General features: G+C 38.7%; 1 protein-coding gene across 3 annotated transcripts; it reads left to right on the forward strand.

The window, feature by feature from the left end:
- On the forward strand, positions 1-6,198 carry LOC139139234 (type I iodothyronine deiodinase-like). 3 transcript variants are annotated; one of them, XM_070708085.1, is made up of 5 exons: positions 1-83; positions 3,495-3,758; positions 4,085-4,282; positions 4,834-5,006; positions 5,913-6,198. In XM_070708085.1, exons 2-3 carry the CDS (start codon positions 3,495-3,497, stop codon positions 4,268-4,270), a joined length of 450 nt encoding a protein of 149 aa, XP_070564186.1. In that variant the 5' UTR covers positions 1-83; the 3' UTR covers positions 4,271-4,282; positions 4,834-5,006; positions 5,913-6,198. The 3 variants fall into 2 exon arrangements, with proteins under 3 accessions (XP_070564186.1, XP_070564193.1, XP_070564182.1); XM_070708081.1 differs by lacking the exon at positions 1-83 and adding an exon at positions 88-172.
- The last annotated feature ends 10,639 nt before the right edge of the window (positions 6,199-16,837 follow it).

Here is a 16,837-nt window from a genome sequence, read left to right on the forward strand (position 1 = left end):
CTTGTTTCCCACTGAGAAGAGTGGTATGTAACAACCCTTTCTTAACTGTTGAGTAATTCACCCGAAAGTCGTCTATATAAAACGTAAGTATATAAGTATTGTTCAAGCAAAGATCATTTAGCACAGTCACAAGACGACTCAATGTAAAACAGCAATGTGCCCAGTACCAGAGGTAGGTTGATACAATTATAGGATTTGCTAACAAAGTCCGCTTTTTAACCTGGCATTATCATTGAGCTTTTGATTTGTGATCGACAGTCTAAAGTACAAAATGCCATCTAACATCTGAGCCCAAGGGGTGGGGAAAGAACTTTTGGAAACTTGTTGATTAGCAGATACAACATACCATGCAATCTGCATGACAGAATGTTGGAGATCAGACACTGGAGGTACATAAAAGTGAAAATAATAACGTCATTGAGAGAAACACCATGATTTCTGATTTGGTCTGGAGGAAATTACACATAGTTTTTAAGTGTAGCAAGTTTACACTTTTTCTCAAGTAAAGGGTCGTAGGTCGCAGTGTGCCGGAGCGCCTGCACACGACTGAATCTTTCACGCGGTGTACATTGGGCATGTTCGCTATGGCCCTGGACAGCAAAAATCATGTGATACATTGCTAAGGATAGGGTCAGTATTGGGGGCTCCATCCCAACCTTTACAACTAATCTTGACAGTAAATATATTGCACATTATTATACACCTACTGCCGTAACCTATGGGAGTTTGATCGTCAATAACTTTCCGTATTTTGTATGGTACGCGGAGTCCCGAATACGGGAGACGCGCGACGCGCCTGTTTTGAGTTTGTAGCAATTTTATTTCAACAATCGCGCGCGTTCCACTCATATCGCGCGTGCCGCATCCCTCAAAATTTACCATAGAATTCGTTTATACGGACGATTAATGGAGGGAGGTGTATAATAATAGGGTTATACACAAAATACGACCCTGTTTTGACTCGGGCTCAGTGAGTGACGTATTGGACTCGCCTTTGGCTCGTTCAATCACAGAGTAATATCATAGACAGAGTGGCAACACTTGCATGCCTTTTGTTCCATGGTCGTCTCTGTAGACTATTGGCTTTTCATATTAAAATGAGCTTAAAAGGTGTTAAACTTTTTGGAGGCTTGGTTTGTGGTTGATAATTACACGAGATTATGCGAAACATACGACGAGATGGCATCGTACTGCCAGTCGCGTAGCAACCATAGTTACTTTGTGAGCTCTCAGGCCAGAAACACTGCCTCACGCCAATCAAAACATAACACGCCAGCAGTTTCATAAACATGTCCTTTCTTGGCGCACGTGTAAAAGACGGTATGACTGACCTTAAACCATTGAGTAAAACCAGACAGTATCGATAAAAGACTTTCAAATTTGGTTCAAACACACTCATTATATATTCATAAAAATATGAGAGGAATTTTAAAACGGTAAAACCCACTTTCCTGAAGCTCAAAACACTCCCCTTTTCGCCAGCACATCAATTCCGATCAGCACCACACGACAACAACAACACAAGCTTTGTCGAACATACTTTCGCTGAACAATTGGTGAAAATCCGAAAATTACCGAAGGGTGCATGGTCGGCACTCTTCGGAAAAGAGAGCCAAGAGCTTCGTGAGGCGAGGCAAACATGGATTGCTTACGTAACCGCTTCACGCCTTAAACAATAGCTGTTGCCACTCTGTCTGATATTACTCTGTGGTCCAATACATCACTCACTGAGCCCTCGTCCATACAGGGCCGTATTTTGTGAATAACCCTATAGTATGTGCAATGTATTTACTGTTTTTGACACACTCTCTCTAGAAAATTGATACACTACTTTTACAAGATCAGGACTAAATTGTGTAATGAACTTACGTATTGAAATAGTACCAAACCGTATTCTGTATCATAGCTATGTTTCATGATGAAACACGATATGACAAACACAAACAGCACAGAACAGACAGACAACAAACAAGAACCGGACAGTCAGTACACACAACAAAGTCAAATCTAAATAATGACCTCCTGTAAACTGCAAGTCATATCAGGCGTTTTGAAAATGGTAAGCGCATTCTGCTAAAATGTGACACCTGCCATATATTAATCTGAAAGTCAAATATGAAATGGTCTTAAACCTACAGAAAAATGTCACAGATGCCGTGAGTGATCATTTGTTTAAGTGATACATAAGACGTATCTGTCAGTTCATGAAGCCTGCAATAAATATAAATGTCTCATACTTATTTATCAGTTCATGTCACCTGCCAAAAGCGTTTGAATGTAGAGACAAGTCTTTGTCTTGAGTATCCCTGATTTACAATCTTGCAAGAGAGATGGCTGTGTCTCTCCACAAAATCACCAGATGAACTACATGCCCTAGCTTAGCGAATAAGGACTGGGCAGAAATTACAGGGGGGTGGTCGGTTGTTTTTTGGCGTGGGTCGCCATTTTCGCACAAGCATTTTTGAAGGGTCGTGAAACTTCACGTATACCTTTGGGGAGCGTCACCTTTTTTTGCACAACACATCTAAATATAGGTTTGCTAATTTTATTGTGAATGTACTTTCCTTGAAGCGGGATGTAAAATGTACACGTGTATTTCTACAAATTGTGTTTGTTTTTACCGAAAAATTTTGATTCACTATACATGGTAGTCTGTGTGAAAAGTATGAGCAATTTTTTCCAATATAAAACAAGCAATACCTGTGCATTTATAGACGTTGATTGACATAAATGTTATTTATTAGAATAGGGTGGTTACAAGTGCATATATGTACAATAGATTTGATTTTAAAGTTCCTCCAAAAACGTAAATACACTATAAATTTGATTCTATGAGAAAACTATAAACAATTTTTCCAATATTAAACTAGCAATATCTGTGCATTTATAGATGTTGGATAATTGACATAAATAACACGATTGGAACTAATTAAAGATAATTGGATTTTCATATTTTTCAAATTTCTCAAAAATGTTAGGTGCCCTATAGTTGAATATCGCAATATTACAAATTACTCATAAAAACAAGTATGTACTATAAAAAGAAAAGTAGGTAAGATTACATTTGTAGATGAAATCGACATTACTTCTCCATCCAATTATCCCACAGTAGTTCAAATCGTGTTAAATGTACTTGGTTAGAATAGGGTGGTGACAAGTGCATTCACTGTATGTGTACAAGAAATTCAATTTTTGAATTTCACTGAAACTGTTGAATCACTATACTTGGCGACTATATGAAAACTATGATTTCAGTTGCTTCTGCCACTACTGTCTGTCTGACGCTTGTTGTTTTGCCGCCGTCTTCTCGCATTATTGTTGACTGCTGTCTTCAGAACGCTCACACGGATGCGAATTTACAACTTCTACACCTGCAATGGAACGAAAGTATATGTTACAAACAAACAAAGAAATAAACAAACAAACAAACACGCAAGCAACTGATGAACAATCTTAAACTTTTTACTTTTAATAACATTTTTTCTGATTCAAAGATGGCGTCGTTTATGGAAGACAGAGACTTGGTAATGAGCATAGTAGCTCGCTTCAAGGAAGTGATGGAAGACGAATCCACTAAGCAGAAATACAACCAAAGAATGGACCCGAACAAGGCTGACCCGACAAGACTGATCGCCATAATGAATGATATCATAAACGAATGCGCGATCATCGCACTAAGCGATCATGGGGTCGATGCGGAGCAACTTACTGTCAGGCTGCCTTCGCTAGTGAGAAAACATTACGGCAATGATAAAGAGGTAAGGTTTGATGCATTTTAACAACATTTTAGATGCACGTATCTAAGCGTCATAACCTTTCAAATTCGTGCAAAAATTAATATTTCACACCCAACGTTGCGGACGCCGACGATTTTCTGACGTAAGTTTACAAGCGCAGGTGATCACAGTGTGTGGAAAGAGGAGGTAGGTGTGCTCGACCACAAAGATTATTTTCAAATTGATTAATTTCCGGAAAATCTTTCTCCACGAAACTGATGCGGAGTCAACAGTTAAGCTTATGGCAGTCAGCAGGGCTGTGGTGGGAGGCGCAGCCAAACTTATATTCACTTTCAATTTTGTTTCAGGTCTTGGCATTGATGTCATTCATGGCACAACACGGGGCAAGGAGTTGGATAGGGGACTTGAAAGTCGGCGATACCAGGCCAGACGTTGACCTTGTTGCGATAGAGACAAAAGGAAAGATATCCTTGTCTGATCTGCATATCAACAAAGAACGCCCTCTTGTGATAGTATCAGGATCAATCTCCTGACCACCGTTGATGGTAAGACTAGCAGCTCTCGTTTCAGAGTAGATTCGTATTCTCACCGTATGCAGTGGCACAATTTGCAAGTAGACTTGCAAGATCTTTTAAGAAATTCTATGGTAGATATATGGGAACATGGTTTTCCAAATATGACACAACTGTTGCGCAAATGATGCGTCTGGATGCGTGGCAGTATTCCCAACTTTGACTTTACACGGTAGCTTCACTGAGTTGCCATTGATTTTGACTCTTCAGGACCATGATTGAAGGGTGTGGCATGCTAGCAGGGTACGCTTACTCATTCTGGACACTTGGTACCACCACTTATAATTGTATTCGTGGTTCAAGATGGTCCTTCATTATCTTGTAGTTATTTTCTTTTTTGATATTTTATACTACAGAACCTAGTAATTTATTATCTTGTATGATTTGGATTATTGAATTTGTTTTGACGCCATATTGAGTATAAAAGGTTTGAACGTCATAAGGTAACCATCCATTATTTTCTATCACACAATGTCGTAAACTTTCTATTCTTTCGTTTTCGTATTTTTAATTTTGTTTTTCAGGCCATTGTTCACAGTGGCGCCCTGTCTTCCCTGCACCGTGACTACAAAGATTTAGCCGAGTTTCTCTACATCTACGTAATCGAAGCTCATCCACGCGACGGCTGGGCGTTGGGGGCGCACTACAGTTCCCACGACAGTCACAAAAACCTTGATGAGAGAATTGCTGCTGCAAGGTTCGTTAGTGTTGTCAATTTGTTGTCAGTGTGTGCGATTACATTGCAATAATCAATCACTTCGGAATATCATCGATATATGTTACTTGCGATCGATAGACCTGTCTGTTTAACGAGTGGATTTCGATTCGCGGGTCGAAAAACACCGTCAGAAATATACAAAAATGTGTCAGATAAGTCGTTCACAATTGAAAAACAAGTAAAGATCGTCCACAGGTACAAATGTACGAAATACGTGCGCATAATATTAAGGTAGTGCGACCTCAACGTTGATACCAGTGTTAACTTTAACTGAATCTTTCCATTAAGGTAGAATGCATCTCGGGACAGATAATCGATCTCTACTTTTACACAACTTTTATGATTTTACTAAACCACTTGTGTGGGTTCATTGTGAAGCATACTCTTTGAAATTCGAAAGTTTTATTCCCCCCTTGAGTTAACACAGGGATGATGGCCACTTTTAATTTAAATTATCAGTAAATATTGAAAGATTCATTTCTTTAGTACCAATTTTGCACGGTGACACCTGATTTTTATTCTTGATTTCGAAAGAAAATATTTTAATAATTGCTTGAGAAACTTTCATAATTAAGAATAGAAGTTTGTGTCATCGTCCAAAGTTTTGAGTTAGAGAAACCAATTTCCTTAAAATAACGAGATTGGAGATTTAAATTGGCTAGTATACATTATTAAATGTTCTAAACTATGATTAGATAAAAATACAATTTTGGCGTTTTGCAACACTAGGTTACACCGTCCACACGTCTATTTGTAAAGTATTTTTAAAAGTTCACAGTCCAAAAAACTGTCACTGTCTCGAGGCGCACTTCACCCAAATTGTAAAACAATCTGCGCAACATTCATTTCAAAAGAACATGATGGCTTTATCGACTTCATCTACAGGCGACTGGTCGCAGCCGATACGAAATTCCAAACGTTTACAACCGACACTGAAGATCTAAGTAAAGTCAGAATGGTCGTGGACACCATGGGAAACGTCTTCGCTGAAACCTACGCCGGGCAGCCCGATCGGGTTTTTGTTATTGAAGACAACAAAATGGCTTACATCGGTGAAACCATCGAAGAACAGTGTGAGAACCCTTACAAATTAATGACGGATCACCTCAAAGAGTGGCTGTCTGGTCGATTTCCGCCCAAAAAGTAGATGACAGGGAACGACAGTTCAACAATGTGACTTTATTATAATCTGTCATCGATTCGCCTGCACTGAAAGATTCGAACGTTTGAGGGCGCTCCGGGACCGGGAGGGTGAGAGCGCCCGATTAATTTTTTTCGTCTAAAATGCCCAGAGCGTGGTCAAATCATGGTCGTCATGACGATACATTGTCAAAGTAAACACTATGTATCCGATTAAGTGCACCAATACTTCCACGTAGCTCTGTTCGTTTTATACTTATCTAATAAATCACATGTACACCGCATGAAGGAGTCTGTTTTTAAGGCTATTGATGGGGCTATTTTAAAACACTAACCGTGTAGTACCTTGTTTTCAGAGTTTGCCATCTTTTTGTTGCAGTAGATGGTAAAATGCAGTGCAGGGGGGAAAACCGGATATTCGGTTGGCATGGCGACAATGAAGGAAAAAAAATAAAATTTGATTTTTTGAGCATTTTGACCGACATTAGCCCAGACGATGGCCTTAAATGATTTAGGTCCCATGTGCCGGAGGCAGACTAAGGGCCTATGTCAGCAGTCTGTCCGTCTTTGTGCGTGTCGATCGGTCCGTCCGTCCACCTAGAGACCAAATATGTAGAGTTCGATAAAAGTACTGTACCACTTATGACCAGGTTCTGTATGAAAATCTAATTGAAGATTATCTAGAACTCAGCGGAATATCGTACATGTATCTTGCTGAATTATGAAAGTATTATATAATTATGAGTTTTCCATAATTTTCAAAAATTTCCATTAATTAAAGAGTTATTTTCATGAGCATTAAGAAATATGTTGGTAGGGACAATTTATCTGATATTTCTTGAAATTAGCATATTTTTTATATTTGCATTTTTCGGAATTGTTTGGTCTTTTTTGTCAAAGTTATCTCTTCGGGAACAACTTGTCCATTAGTATTGATTTGGACGTTAGGTTTTATAAAGGGCGACCTGATTAACATAACCCCCAAAAAATCGAGAAATCTAAACATATGCAGTTTTGGAGGCAGTTTTTATCTTTCTTTTGTCATAACATCATACAGTTTACAGGTTCCTAGGCATGTCCAAAGCAAGAATGAAGGTTTACCTGTCAAAGTTTTGGGATGACCTAAATTTGACCGATACGGTGAGTTCAAAATGCCTGCCATGAAAACTTCTTTTACTCCAAGATTTCAGAACGAGTCTATACAAGCAGAAGGCGAGAAAAATATTGACGTAATTTTGAGAGTCCCGATTTACCCCCCGCGGTCGAATTATACCTGTTTGAGTATGCCTGCTTATCGGATTAAAGTTTGAAGGGGCGTTGACGATTCATCCTATCTGATAGGTATGCGTGAATATTGAACAGCTAGGCATTCTTCAATAGTGGATTACTGACTATGACGATTTGAACAGTCACAAATTAAACAGAAAGACCACTGATATGAAAGATCTACTTGTGTCGATGATGGCAACAAATATCATGTATGAACAAGCACGCGATTTCTGAAATAATCGCCAGCGTGCATAGTAATAGGGAAAAGTTGTTATCTTTGGGTCGATTCTGTTTTTTCTGGTAGGTCATAAGTAATTTTGACGTGTTTAATTTTGGATTTTTCATTTCCCGAACACATTGATTGCAGTCGACATGTATTTAATAGTTGACATGTCAATAGCAGTGCATAAGGGATACAAATAAACGATAAAAATATAAATAATAAATTACTAATAAATAAACGCAGAAACAAATAAGTATAGTAAGCTAATATCACACTAGGGCTGGGCCCATAAGCTCGTGCAGCTCAATGTTTGTAATTTCAATAAAGTGACAGTTCAGAGTCCATAGTAGTTTTGGATAAAGAAATCTTAAAGACACTCCTCTTCGCCACAAGTGTTGATAGCCTCGTGCCAGCCTGCGTGCGCCAAGCTCGCTGAGTTTAGACCGACTACTCAGCGCTGCAGCGTACTCTGTGCCAAGGCGCCGCGCCGGCGGTGACAGGGGCCATGACCCTTGACACAACTTGAAGACGGCTGACAGCGTGCAGCGCGCACACGGCTGATGTGCTGTCGAATTTCAAATGTTTTCAATACTTTTCCGAATTACCACTGCTGGAGCTTATTCTACATCGCTTGGTATAAGAAACAACTTCACGATCTCAGTTTCTCGAAAAACGAAAATTAAATTTTTTCCAGTTTCCTAACACATATGGCGGCAAGCTTGAGTTTCAAATATTGGTAAATAGTAGATAATTTGTTTCTCTTCTACCAAATTTTTAAGGGCGACCCCCGGTTTTTATTTTTGATTTAGTAAGAGAAAGGTTGACAGTTTTATTGAGGAAAGTTTGTGCAAAAGTGTTAGTCTTTCACTTTCGTGGGGCGTATCACCTGAAGTTCCTTTTTATTTTAGATGGTATTTCACCACTACCCACAAGTTACCAATCCAACGATCTGATCCCCGTATTAAAATTGAATTTATCGCTATTTTAAAACTGAAATACCAAAATTTTACCCCAATTTTGAATTTCTCCAGTCGAGTGTTAGCAGTAATTTGGCACGAACTGAACAGAATACGCCAGTCTTTGTTTAGTGACGTCCGTTTATAACTGATAAGTGGTCAGGTACTTTCTGTCGGATTCGGAAAAATGAAAACTTGCGATCTTTGAAAATGTCAAGACTTCCTGATTTTCAAATGAGCTGTACAATTACTTATATCTTTGAAACGCACGGAGACAAAATGTGAAATTTTCTAGCTTCTCGTTTCTTGCGTCATGCCGCAGTCTGCTTAGGCCATTCAGTAAAGAAACTGTAAAGCATCCACTTTCAAAATGCAGTAACAAGTCAATCATCATGCAAAAATTTGATTGTAAATCTAGAGAAGCATTTTAAATTACCGGATATACTTGAAATTCAAAATGGCTGCCATCCATGTATTTTCTCAATTGGGAAAATCATAATTTTTGTTTTTCACAAAAACAGTCCGATGCTATTTTTTTTACCTAATGAGCTTCAAAATGAGCTCTCAGAAGAAGTAGGCCAAAACTCAGTGAAAGATTGAAACTACGAGTACTCAGTGTCCAGTGGATGCATTCCAGCTAAAATAAAAGTTGCTTCAAACTGTATATTTGTGAAAAGGTTGATTATCTAACTGTTGAAAAATGTATCGGATCCTTGGTCCGGTATGCTCGGAAAAATACCCCTCTCTGAATGGGAAAATTTTATGACACAGTCAACAAGATCAACAAGATCACCCTACTTCGCTTACATCACACACTCCCGCAAATAATGGTATAGTCTCGTGACATGGACCACAAACAGTGCAGCCGGTGTTCGGTCGTGTTAAAGGGGGGAGTCCTGCCACATTTTGAGACTTTTTCGTTTGACTTGGGGCATATACTATAGTTCTGGTTGTCAATGAAATTGGTATTAATAAAACAAACATTTACACACAAACTGAAGCTTATTTGAGCGGTTTTTAGACGGTTGTATTATGTTATTTCGACGAAAACACGGGAAAAGTTGCACTTTTCGATTTCCATCATGGCGACATTTTCCGGAAATTGCCGAGCTCGCCCCGTTTTGGCGTAAGTAGCTGTGACGTCACTAATAGAATGTGTGATGGTGACTTCGTGCATTGACTATGGAGATAGTGATAATTTCATGAGTGAAAGCAGTGCAACTGAGAATATCATCGTCACAGAAGATATGACAAAGCTGTTCAGAATTTACAGGCCTGCAAATTTTAACAGTCGGAACCTTAACTTAAACGAGAACAAAAGCGGAACTCTTGTTGACCGTCGCGTCAGTGACAAGCCCACCGTGACCACAGTCAAACACACCAGTGCACTACCGTACACACAACCGCAAGCTAACAAAATATAAATATAAGTCTGGAGATGCCATCCCACCTTATTATTACTTCTCAACACAAATTGCCTCGTTCAAAATCTGTATATAAAAATTTGAATTACACCATGACGCTTGTAGATAAATGTAGTAGAGATCAAGTTGAAAATTGTCCACCGTTTATAACATAACACACATCTTTCCTATCAACAGCTGGAAGTGGAACAGGCTAGGCTGAGGGTCATGTTAGCATAAACACCAAAGGTAGTATTCTCGCCGCAAAATCTTCAGTTTGGCGTTACAAAACCTCACATGAACATTGGCACTTTTAAAAATATGTGACCGTAAAGACATTTCTAGCCAAATTCTCGGGAAGAGATAAATTAAAATTGACATGATGTAAATATCGGGCACACTGGCACCCGAGGCCGGGCGGCTCAGCCGGCCATTTCTGTGACGGAGTGATCAGAGCTACGCTTCCGCAGTTTTTTTCTTGATTTAGTGTCAGCGATATAAATCACAGTGTTCATTGTTTCATGACTGCGAAATTCTCAAAGAAGCTAAAATATTTTAGGGGAAGACTTAGTCGAGCAGAAGGGAACAGATGACGACAACGCGACTGCTTCGTCAACAGTATAACTTCTTTGCTACACGTTGTGTCACTGTTACTGGCAGCGCCGTGCTGTATTATACACAACCTATCGTTCAGTCTCGCAAAGAGTCAGTCAATCACTACGTAGACTGAAAGATTCAGTCGCGTGCGGGCGCTCCGGCGCACTGCGACCTACGACTGGGTAAAGGGTCGTAGGTCGCAGTGCGCCGGAGCGCCCGCACGCGACTGAATCTTTCAGTCTAATCACTACGTAAACTTTCTAGGAATATAAAATTAGATATCTCCTAACGTTACTAATTATAGAGTCACACATGCATGGGATATAGTACTTGTATTCATTTATTTATTTACAATCACTTTCGTAAAGCATCTGAATCGGCGATCAGTCTTGGGGGATGTAAACACGCCATACTTCTCCGCGGCCCCCGCATCCTTGACATGTTTTGGGCAACCTGTCGCAGTCTTGCTGCTGTTCTCGCTCTTGTCCACAGTTGATGATGATACACGCGAAGCTTTCTGGTGACAATGGTCGTACTGGTATGGCATTGCGATTACATAATTGATGTAGTAACTCCAGGAATTGTAAAGTCTATCTTACCGTACATCTGGCTTCCGAACCGTGTTCATTCTAAGTCACGGCACTCGAAAATGTGCACCGCAGAAAACGCTTGTCTGAATGCCTCTTTTCCGACCCTTTCTTGTAATTTTGTCAAATGCGGCTAATACATCATCTTAAAATGCAATAAACTGACAATGGGCTGCAGTTACTTCAGCCACCAAAGGCGTAACTTCTCACCATGTTGAAGCCACAGCGGTAAGCATTCGCTATGGCCGAGGTGAACACACTCACTCGTACATTCTATTAGTTACGTCATTTCCGGTGGCAATGCCCGCGAATTCCGAAACGACCCGAATGGCAGCTAACTTCAAAGTCGCACAACATATTGCATTTTAATAATATTTCACCGCGTCGTTTCCTTGGGGTGATGCATTTATTTGATAAAGTGGGAATGGCAAAATCATGTAGCATGGCTCATTTTAAGAAAAATTAACTTTGAATTTATGCGGGACATACACTTTAAGATTCCGCCGCCGAGAAAGCTAACCAATTTTAGTGCGCATGCGTCATATTTACCAAATAGTTGAATACCAATCACCGGGAGACTGCCTTGTCGACGACGTTGACGCGATGGACGTGATGTTACGTTTCCACAGCCTGTATAGGAAACGGAGCTGATTGCCGCGCCGTCGCTTCTCCTTGATTCCTGCGTTGATACTTTTAAGTGCTTGGCATGTCTAAAATTTAGTATTTGCAGGGCTTTGGGGCGTTATTTTGATACCCTTTGCCTAAAGGTGAATTTAAAATATCACACGAAGATTGTGAAGTGTTATTAATTTTACAACATGCTCCATACAGAAAAAGAAACACACAAAAGCGATTCATATCTTATTTGGTGTGCAAACACCACTACCGAACGTCCAAAAAATGTCACCTTTATCGGTAACACGTGACCTTCATCGGCAGGTGGTGTTGCCGACAACGTTGCCTACCGCCGACGGTGACCAACAGTTATGGTAGAAATGAGAAGCTAACGAGACTTCACTCAGAATAAATGCCGTGGTAGTATTTACTATTTATCGTGCATTATAACGGAAAATAATTCACAAATGCGATTCAAATCTGCTACGTCATTTCTCTTGTCGAGAAACTCATAGTATAATAGTACAAAGCCCTTGTTTGTAATTCGTCAGAATCTGTAACTTAGATGCACTTATAAGACAAAGACTTTCCGCAGCACAATTGTACGTTGTACATATGATTGACTGAAACAGTCTGTTGAACTCCTCTCCGCATGACATACGCATAGAAAAGCTACTTGTGTGCAAGCATCATTCTTATCAAAAATTGAAATTAGGTCTCGACTAAAATTCAGATGTCAACTGTAGCAATGCCCGTTATAGTAAATTAGCTTTGTTGGAAAAAAAATAAGGGTAATGTTAACTTTGGTGCTGTACTGCAGTAACAAGTGTAATGTATCTTGATGAACTATTTACCATACTCTCTATATCATGCAATTCTGCCACCGACTCCCTTAGGGTAATGTAATTTTGTACTTTCGCATTATAGATGCAAATTACATAATTTTGAACATCCACTCATCAAATCAGGAAGCACCAAACTTAATATAAAACTGATATTTTCGCAATATTTGGAGAAAACTTAGTTGAAGAAAATGTGGTGATTTATTGCATTAGTGAAAACCTGAAATGCGAGTGTAAGTACGATTTCACAGATTGCGTAAAAGTGGATTAGTGAGTGTGATTTTCAAAGCTGTCAACAATTTTCACCATTATCAGTGTGATTAGCATTCGTGTTATACTGGTTGCCGTCATGTTTTGCTCATTTACAAGGGCTTTCCTTGTGAGGCCAATCAAATCAGAGTTCACGAGAGTGATTTCCCACTTGCCTATCGTATAATCATAGGGAACCTAGAAATCTGATTGTTGTTGTTGTTGTTGTTGTTGTTGTTGTTGTTATTGTTGTTGTTTGTATTGTTGTTTATGTTTATAAGTCGCGTTGTTGTTGTTGACCAATAAAATCTAACGAGCATAACTGTTATGTTGTTGTTTCAGACGTAATGTATATAAGAAACGCTACAAGGGCACTATCATTACTTGGCCCGATACAACTTTCTGCTAATGTACACTCTCTTCATACGAATGCCCCGAGGAAAGCCCAAGACCAAAATTGCTGTCTTTTTACCCAAATTTACCTTCATCCTTCATTGTGCATGGGTTTGTTGCACCAAAATTTCAGTATTACATTTTTGTCTTTATTCTCTTAACTCTGTAGACCACGAAAGTAGGTTGCACAGCCGACTGCAGTGACCTGCAGTGAACGAGCACTGTGTGGTCGACGCCTAGCGCATGTCCTCTCTTCTACGAACAGCCCTGATCAGTAGCAATTGTTTTAGCCAGCTTACTACCGCAAATAAACCGTAAAGTTCAAATGCACTTGAATAGCACAAGCGCCAGCACTATGCGTGTATTAGCTTTAGTCTTGCCAGAGTCTAGCCCCGCAAAAATGGCAGCTCATGCGGTCTTTTTCTAACGTGTTGCTGTGCAGCTCCAGCCGTTACAGGCCGATGCTGCAAAGCAAACACGTCAGAAAAGCCGGCGCACGATCCGTGGGCTACAATAATTGCACCTAGCCTGGGTCATTCTTAGCCCTGACATGGTACCTTCCTAGCTCCCATGGCCCTGGGTACAATACTGCGTTTTCAAGCGTGGCGTGAGAGGCCTACCGCCTCCCATCCAGCACCGTTTAACACCGGGAACGCACAGCATCATATGCTGGACTAAGGGTTCTTTTATGGTTTTGTGAAACACACAAGCCCTGCTGTGTGCAGCAGTATGAACGCAACGTCTATTATGTTAATCCACTTGCGACCGACATTATATGAACATTTGGAAGTCACTATCATGTTTCATAAACGAGGATGTATATATGTAAATATTTGCGAGTCCCAGCTATATGTGAAAACAAGATTATATACAATTTCGCATATGTATTACGAAAGCGAGGCCCTAATATATAAAAATCGGGCAGCTGTATGAAAACGAGGGTCTCAATGTATAAAATTTTGCAGCTGTATGAAAACGAGGTCCTATATATAAAAAATTGCGACTGCATGAAAACGAGGTTGAATGTAAATGTTTCAACTGTATATCTTGAAAGCGAGGCTCAATGTAAATTTTCGACCTCTATCCAAGTCCAGGCTCTATGTATGTATGTTGTATGTATATATATATATATATATATATATATATATATATATATATATATATATATTATATATATATATATATATATATATATATATATATGTATATATGTATGTATTCTACATGTATGAATGAATACACTATATGCGTGCGCGTATGGCGTATGATGATTATGTGTATGTATATGTATGCATACATATGTATGGCCAATGTATGTATATATATATATATATATATATATATATATATATATATATATATAATATATATATATATATATATATATATATATATATATATATATATATATATATATATATATATATATATATATATATATATATATATATATATATATATATATATATATGACTGCGTTCCAAAAATGGTGAGGTTGCGGACTGGAGGAATTCAGGGGGGATTCCAATGGTTCTAATGTTAGTAATAATTAAACAAAATAAAGAACCGTTTAGTCGCATTTTATGTCTACAGTCTCGAAAAAATGTAAAAATGTATGAATGCCATTAAATTTTCGTAATATAAAATGTATGAATGTCATTAAATTTCGTAAAACAAGTTGACCTTGTAATGGGACAGGAGCCGCAACTGTTGATAATTTTTCAATATTGCTATGTAATGTATCAAACACATTTTCTGGGTGTCTTTTTCCACAGCATGCTGAAAAACGCAATATTCAGTTTGTCAACAAAGCCCGTTTGTCTAACTATTGGTGATAATTGAATGATACAAATGCACGGTACCCGTAGGCAATGTTGGCAAGCTGAATACTGGACAGCTCAGCATGCTGTAGAGAGTAGAACAAGAACGCAATTGTATAATCTGAACAAAAATATTACTAAAATAAAAAAGTTAATACAATTCCTGCCCTGCTACTACATACTGGCAGTGACAGTGATACATGTAGTTCTGACTCTGATGTAGTTTAAGAAGAGTTTCGTTCATAGGACACTCAATTGACAGTGAAACATACATCTACTTGTACACAAGATCCAGCCAGAGAGCAACACATAGAAGACTAAGGGACTAACAGTTACCATGGATTTTGAATTCTGGCATATGAGAACATCAAATATCAAGGAAAAAAGATGGGGTCACCATACTTGATCTATACAAATATAGGATGAAAAGTCAGTTTTTCTAAAATCACTTAAAATCAATATATAAAATCATTCATTTCAAGTTCATGCAGTGAATGAAATTTTCACATCTCATTGCACAATAGCAGAAAAGTAAAACTTTGAACAGTAAAGACTCTAATTTAAATGAAAAAGTTTGTGACTAAATGAAATCATTTATTTTTTATGAAATGTGCCATTATTACACCCAAAATTTCTGAGATTAAAACATTAATTTCATGGAATATTTTAACCTTCCAGTATTGTCAATTTTGTAAAACATTTTATAAGTGGCATCTAAGTTGTATGTGTCTTGTACTTTTGAAAAAACAATTTTCGGTAGGTCACTGTGCTAATTTTTTCACAATTTGGTTAAACGAATACACAATGTTCATACTCTCTCATGAATGTCATTTTGTGTACTTTTCAGCTGGTGCCATTGACCTGGCCAGAGTTGGATAAATTCAAGTCGGCTTAGACTGAGAAATCCAAAAAATCCACTGATGCATTTAAAAATGAATCAATTTAAGAACTTGCCCTAGGTAAATGGCTCTACAACTTGCTGATAAGAGGTAGTGTTGAACATTTGCGTGCAGAACGACACATTACACGTTTATTTATACTCTGCGGGCATTCTTAATAAATGCGGCTATAATAAATAAGGTTAATAAATGCGGCTATATGGTAATTTTGGGGGACTTTAATATTTTTGAGGGTATTGAGGGGGATCTGAAAAAAATAAGATTTCAATTGCGATTCCTCCAGCCCCCTTACCATTTTTTTTGAACGCAGCCTATATATATATAAAGTGTAATTGTGTAAATTAATAACATTTGGCGCCTCTTATACGTACATCCACCGGCTAACTGACAGATAGCGAAGCTGGTCCAGATTTCCAAACACATTAGTGTCATATCTCGTTTCTTGTGATTTTTTAAATTTAAAACGATGCCCACTATATACTACTTTGCGTAAACACACACTTTTCTTAACACAGGCTCAAATATTTCATCGTGATCGATCATTCAGATGTTCGGGAACGTAAATTGAATAGAAATTACGTCATTGAAACGCAGGCGCACAATGTCGATGTCGCTATCGTGTCAACCTCCACGGCGCGGCAATCGGCTGCCGACACAGCCTGGAACATCACCCCTATGGTCACAACGACCAGTCACAGACGTACAATTTACTAGTTTCAAGCCTCGCTGTAAAATGACGGATTTATTCGGTGTGTTACCCCTGTCATGGGGCCTAGTTATGGTGGCCGTTGTCCTGTTGTATTTGTAAGTATGATCA

This window comes from Ptychodera flava, chromosome 1 (genome assembly GCF_041260155.1).
Source record: "Ptychodera flava strain L36383 chromosome 1, AS_Pfla_20210202, whole genome shotgun sequence".
In the NCBI taxonomy this organism is placed as follows: domain Eukaryota; kingdom Metazoa; phylum Hemichordata; class Enteropneusta; family Ptychoderidae; genus Ptychodera; species Ptychodera flava.